The 5,684-nt window shown below is 41.7% G+C and overlaps 1 protein-coding gene across 1 annotated transcript in view; it reads left to right on the forward strand.

Annotated features, from left to right (window-relative positions):
- anks6 (ankyrin repeat and sterile alpha motif domain containing 6) overlaps positions 1 to 5,684 on the forward strand; it is a 15,935-nt gene that overhangs the window by 1,131 nt on the left and 9,120 nt on the right. Inside the window, exons 2-7 of the mRNA XM_032510816.1 lie at positions 1,652 to 1,873; positions 1,968 to 2,163; positions 2,311 to 2,461; positions 4,716 to 4,760; positions 4,890 to 5,094; positions 5,245 to 5,351. Of these exons, the coding sequence (XP_032366707.1) occupies positions 1,652 to 1,873; positions 1,968 to 2,163; positions 2,311 to 2,461; positions 4,716 to 4,760; positions 4,890 to 5,094; positions 5,245 to 5,351 (926 nt within the window). The remainder of the gene's footprint in view (positions 1 to 1,651; positions 1,874 to 1,967; positions 2,164 to 2,310; positions 2,462 to 4,715; positions 4,761 to 4,889; positions 5,095 to 5,244; positions 5,352 to 5,684) is intronic.

Genomic DNA, 5,684 nt, shown 5'->3' on the forward strand with positions numbered 1-5,684 from the left:
AGCCAGAGCCCGCGGTGCTCAGAGAGGTTTTAGAAGCCGTGTGTTACCATGCTAAAATCACTGATTATTTACATGGAGTCTGGTGGGTTTTAGCGAACGCAATTTCGCGGACTTTTATGTTTTAAAAAGGATCTTAACTTTACAGAAAGGTCGACCTCCTTGAAATCCTTCCCATATGTTGTCAAGACACTTAGAATATTAATCGAGTCTGTTAGCAGCTAAACAAGCACTTTTATGAACGTAATAAAGCTGGACAATTATCCTATTATTTACTTGGCAGCAATCGTTGTAATACTGCATCACTGTCAAAGGAAATTATGTCCTCAGTAGTTTTTGTTGTATCTGATTCTCAAGGAGCTGTTGCAGAAACAAGCCTTGAGCAGTAAAGCAAAAGCTGTCAGTAGTTCAGTAAACATTACAACATTATGAAATATTGAGACTTCTTCTTTGAAATATAGACTTTCTATCTTGAAATGTAGGACTATAAGGACTTTCTATCTTGAAATATTGGAACTATAAGGACTTTCTATCTTGAAATATTGGAACTTTCTATCTTGAATATTAGGACTATTAGTACTTTATATTTGAAATATTAAGACTTTTTATCTTGAAATATTAGGACTTTTTACTTGAAGTATAAGGATGGATTTTTTATCTTGACAATATTAGGACTTTCTATCTTGAGGTGTAGTGGAGTGTGAGTAGGAAGTAGCAGCAGGGGTGGGTCTAGGATCAGACCTGGGGGGGGGGCTCAGCCCCTAATAAGAACAGCTCTAGTCTAGTGTCCCCGTTTTAAGTTTTACAAAATAAAAACATACTTGTTTTGGAGGTAAAACGCTTCGGAGCTGAAAATGTCCCCGGATTTTGTCTGAGAAATCTGGTCACCTTACCCTACGGACCAAAGTATGGTGGTCTGGAGAGGTGCCAGTTCACCTACTGGGCACTGCCAAGGTGCTGTTGACCAAGGCACAGAACCTCCAACTGCTCAGGGTGCCTTTCCATGGGCAGCCCCCCCCCCACTCTGACATCTCTCCATTAGCGTGTGTGTGTGTGTGTGTGTGTGTGTGTGTAATCCAGGCCTGTGTGTAATATTAACAGATTGTAAATTGTAATTGCCCCCCTTCCCATTGTATACATTATTTATTATTATATTAATTTTATTAATTTAATGTAACTGTCAGTGTCGTGACCTATGGCTGTGACACATATTGGTTTTAATGGCTGTGTCCTAACCTTGGGGGTATAACTAACATATTCATCAGTGTACAGTGTACAACTAAGCGCACAAGCAGGGCATGCCATACAGTGAAGAAACTGGGAAGTTATAGTATACTATAGTATGTGATGCGTTTGATTGTAATGCAAACGCATCACACATTTGGCTTCCAATATGACACATGTCACAGTGAGTGTTTGCACTTTAACAGCTGCCTGGGGCCTTCCTATGTGGATGTTAGGTTAAAACTTAAGGATGAATTAATGGGGTGTGACATGACTTGATTGGGTGGTGCTAATTCGGCTTAGAGAAGAGTGTACTAATTAATTTGTATGTTTGATACACTGTTCAAAACTAGGGGGAATATAGATACTTAATATCCCCACTCTCTCTCTCTTTCTCTCTCTCATACCTTTTCTCTATTTCTCCACCCAGGTTTGGTCACCTGACTGTCGCCCACATCCTGTTGGAGAACGGGGCAGAGATTAATGGGCGGAACCGGCTAGGTGCGAGTGTTCTGACCATGGCGGCTCGTGGGGGACACACTCATGTAGTCAAGCTACTCCTGGAGAGCGGGGCCCACGTTGATGACTATGATCATCTGGCTGTTGCTGCGGAGGAGGCAGTCTCTAACGGCAACAACAACAACAGCTGCAGGTTTGGGCTGTTTTTTAGACCTGCTCCTAGACCGACACAAAACTCAATTTGGATTACCTTTGAATAAGTCTTGTGGCTCCCTGTTTTCTCACAGCGCGGCTGGTTTTAGAAGTAGTGAAGGCTGTCCAGGGGGAGGCAGAGAATTCATGGACATCATAGCCCTGATGGTGGCATCTCAGCATGGCCACGAGGCGTCAGTGCGCCTGCTGCTAGAATGGGGCTCTGATGTCAACTTTTCCCAGAAGACCACTGGCTGGGGACCACTAATGGTGGCCACCCTCAGTGGGAAGGTTGGTTCAATGGATGGATGGATGGATGGTTGGATAGATAAACAAGACGGATGGGTAATACATTATGGGTATTGTGGTGGGTGTCTTTTGGATTCATGGCATCTTATAGCATGTGTCACTTTAAATGTATTTACATGTGTTTGGAAGGTGGCTGTGACCCAGCAGCTAGTGGAGCGTGGAGCTGACCCAGACAGGGTCAATGTTCTGTCCAAGACGGCCTTTGAACTCGCCATGCAGCTTAAGCAGAGAGACATCAAGGCCTACCTAGACTCCATCACCACGGTCCGACCCCAGACAGGTAAGGCCTCCTTCTCGCTTTCAGATTCCTCATTGGCATGGTGATGATAAAGTAGTACAGTATTGCCAAAGCATGTCATACAAGGTTAACATGTGTATGTGTAGTAATTCTGAATGTAAGAAAAAAGCCAACAGAGGGTTTGCCAAATACTACTACTACTACTAATAATAATAAATAGAATTTATATAGCGCTTTTCACAGACTCAAAGTGACTTTACGTGGGAGGTAGAAAACATAAACAATGTAAAACAAGACCAAACTAAACAGAACAAGATTCAGGCCCAGATGACCAAATTACTACACAATCAATCATCATCATCATCATACAATTGTATTATTACATTACTTATATTATGATGAAAGTAGGGTTGGGTACTAAGGGTGTGACGAGATCTCGTTTTACGGGATCTCGCGAGATTAAAACGTGACGAGGATCTCTCTCGTCGAGTCGAAAAGTTGTCTCTGTGAGGCGATGTGATTCAGCGTGATGGAGCGGTGCATTACTATTGAAGATCCCCCTGCCACTTTTAAATCATTTGGTGGCAACATTTTGGTTTTCCTGCGGAAATGATAAGGCGAAAGAGTGACAGACAAGACGACACAATTGTAAACATTGTAAGAAAAAATGCCGTATACCGCGGGGCAACACGCGCACTATGCAAAAAACTTCCAGCACCACCACAGCTCTCTACAACTACTGCACCCGCGACGAAAACATTAAAAAAAAATTTAAAAAATGTTTCTGTTGCACTTGTAGTTTTAAGAGAGCAGTTACTTGGTTATTGATACACTTAGCTGTTTGCATTTAAAGTTTTATTTTTGTTATTTACACATTTATTTTATTTATACTGTTTATTTTTTTTTAAATAAACAGGTACAGCACCTAAATTGTTTTGCATTTTGTGATTTCAGTTGAATAAAAAAAAACTATTTTCCTTCATATATTTCATCACAGGATTTCTTTATTTTTTTTTTAATTCGTCTTCGTCTCGTTCTCGTGAACCCAATCTCGTGATGTGTCTCGTCTCGTGGAGTAAGCGTCTCGTCACACCCCTATTGGGTACCGAACTCTGTACTTTTTTGGGTACCGACCAAATTACGTCGGTACTACCAAGGACGGATTCATTTTAAATCAAACGGTACCACATTTTGGTACCTGAGAGTGTGTAAGGGCAAGATTATCTGCAGAGCAGAGCTCCGACCCACACACACACACACACACGCAGAGGTGTGGAGTACTGGAGCATATGCAACAATCCAATACCACGTAATAAAGGGCTGAAAAAAGTAGTAAAATAAAATAAAAGTAGTTATAATGTAGTTATGTTGTTTATTTATGTTCTTGTTATAATTTACTGTCAAACTGGATGAAAAAAGAAAGTTCTGTGGCGTTCATTGTTTGAGAGTTTAACCTGAGGCAAACCAACAACAAAGATAGAAATCATATCACATCCATACAGGGATACTAGTACACAGCTGTTAAACCATAATAAAATAAATAACCCTCTGGTATTGGATCAGTACTCGGTATCGGCTGATACGCAAATTCAGGGATCAGAATCGGTATTGGGAATAAAAAACGGTATTGGACCATCTCTACTTTAGAATGTAAAATATTCTAAATAAATAACATAACACAGGGAGTGTTGATCTACCCTGTTTGCCGACATGACAACGTCTGTGTGTGTTGCTGTCTTGCATTGTAGTTAACACTGACGTGAGAGCAAAAGCTACAGCTCTCAGCCTCTTTGATGTTTAATAGCAGTAATTAACTCCGTTTACTGCGATGTCATGTGTAGCGTTGCGTATGACCTCCACTTCTCAAACCCAGCCTAGACCAGAACCACAGCTCACTTGGGGCTACATTGTTTGACACTTAAGCTATCAATTTATTAAGATAGATCCATCTCATGAATGAATGTCTAGGCAGTGGCGTGCCACGTAGCCATGGCTGTGCTGAACTACAGGTAAAACACAATTTTGGGGTTTGTCAACATGTGAATGAAAAAAAAAATCAGGTTTGGTCTGGCTGAGTTTCTAGGCCGAATTCAGAGTGTCACAATTACAGCAGAATTAAAGTACACCCAAGTATTTGTGTCAGAGGAGAACTCTGCGGTGAGTTGCCTAGTTATTTACACAACCCCCAGTCACACATGATGCTGAGCCATTTGGAGTCTGGCCAAGTAGGACCTGTAGTTTCAGAGTATGCCAGAACTGTCTTCTGTTCTCAGCTGTGCTCCTTTTTCCTCCACAGACGACGATAGAAGAAGACCAGATGTGTTCAGTGCTCTCAAGTTGGGTGAGTTAAACTGAACACTCAATGTTGTATCGAATGTGAGGACCCCTGCTGTGTAGATTGTGTTTTGGTTGTAAGATTAACAGGTGATCCAGTTCATATTCATGTATCTGTGTGTGTGTGTTCACTCAGGAAATTCCCAACTAGTCAAGGAGATCTTGGAGGAGGATCCTACTCAGGTGAATTCATCCAATCAGGAGGGAGCGTCACCTCTCATGATGGCAGCAGTGAGCGGTCAGCTGGAAGTGGTGCAGCTGATGGTGGAGAAGAACGCCGACATAGACAAACAGGATGGTGTCCATGGGTGGACAGCTTTAATGCAGGCCACCTATCACGGGTAAGAAGGACATTGTGGTTCATTACGGTTAACTTTAGTGGGGATATAAAGTCATATCATAAATGTAATGCACACATACACTGTGAATACTGACACTATCATCAATCCTCTCCCACCCTTTTGTTTTCTCTGCCTCCATCCTCCTTCAAGTAATAAAGAAATTGTCAAGTACCTGTTGAGTCAAGGGGCTGATGTCAACCTTCGGGCTAAGAACGGATACACCGCCTTTGATTTGGTTATGTTGTTGAACGACCCAGGTACCCCCACTCTCATCACACAACAGCGTCATCACTGTTTTACAGCCGGTTGGGGAAATGTGCTCAGAATGAAGAAATAGTCCCTTCCTATTAAACTGTAATCAGTAGGTGTTCATCATTTGTGAAAATAGCAGTAGCATTACCCTTTAACAAAATGGAAATTCTCAAGTTATGGAATCATCTTAGTTCTTACTTTGACCCAGGATGCATGTAGAGGTACTTGTGATTTAAAGGTCCCACAACATGGTGCTTTTTGGATGTGTTTATCTAGTTATATAGTTGTCCCCTAATACTGTATCTGAAGTCTCTTTTATATAGACCTTAGTGGTCCCC

The sequence above is a fragment of the Etheostoma spectabile genome, unplaced genomic scaffold (assembly GCF_008692095.1).
Source record: "Etheostoma spectabile isolate EspeVRDwgs_2016 unplaced genomic scaffold, UIUC_Espe_1.0 scaffold272, whole genome shotgun sequence".
Classification (NCBI taxonomy): Eukaryota; Metazoa; Chordata; class Actinopteri; order Perciformes; family Percidae; genus Etheostoma; species Etheostoma spectabile.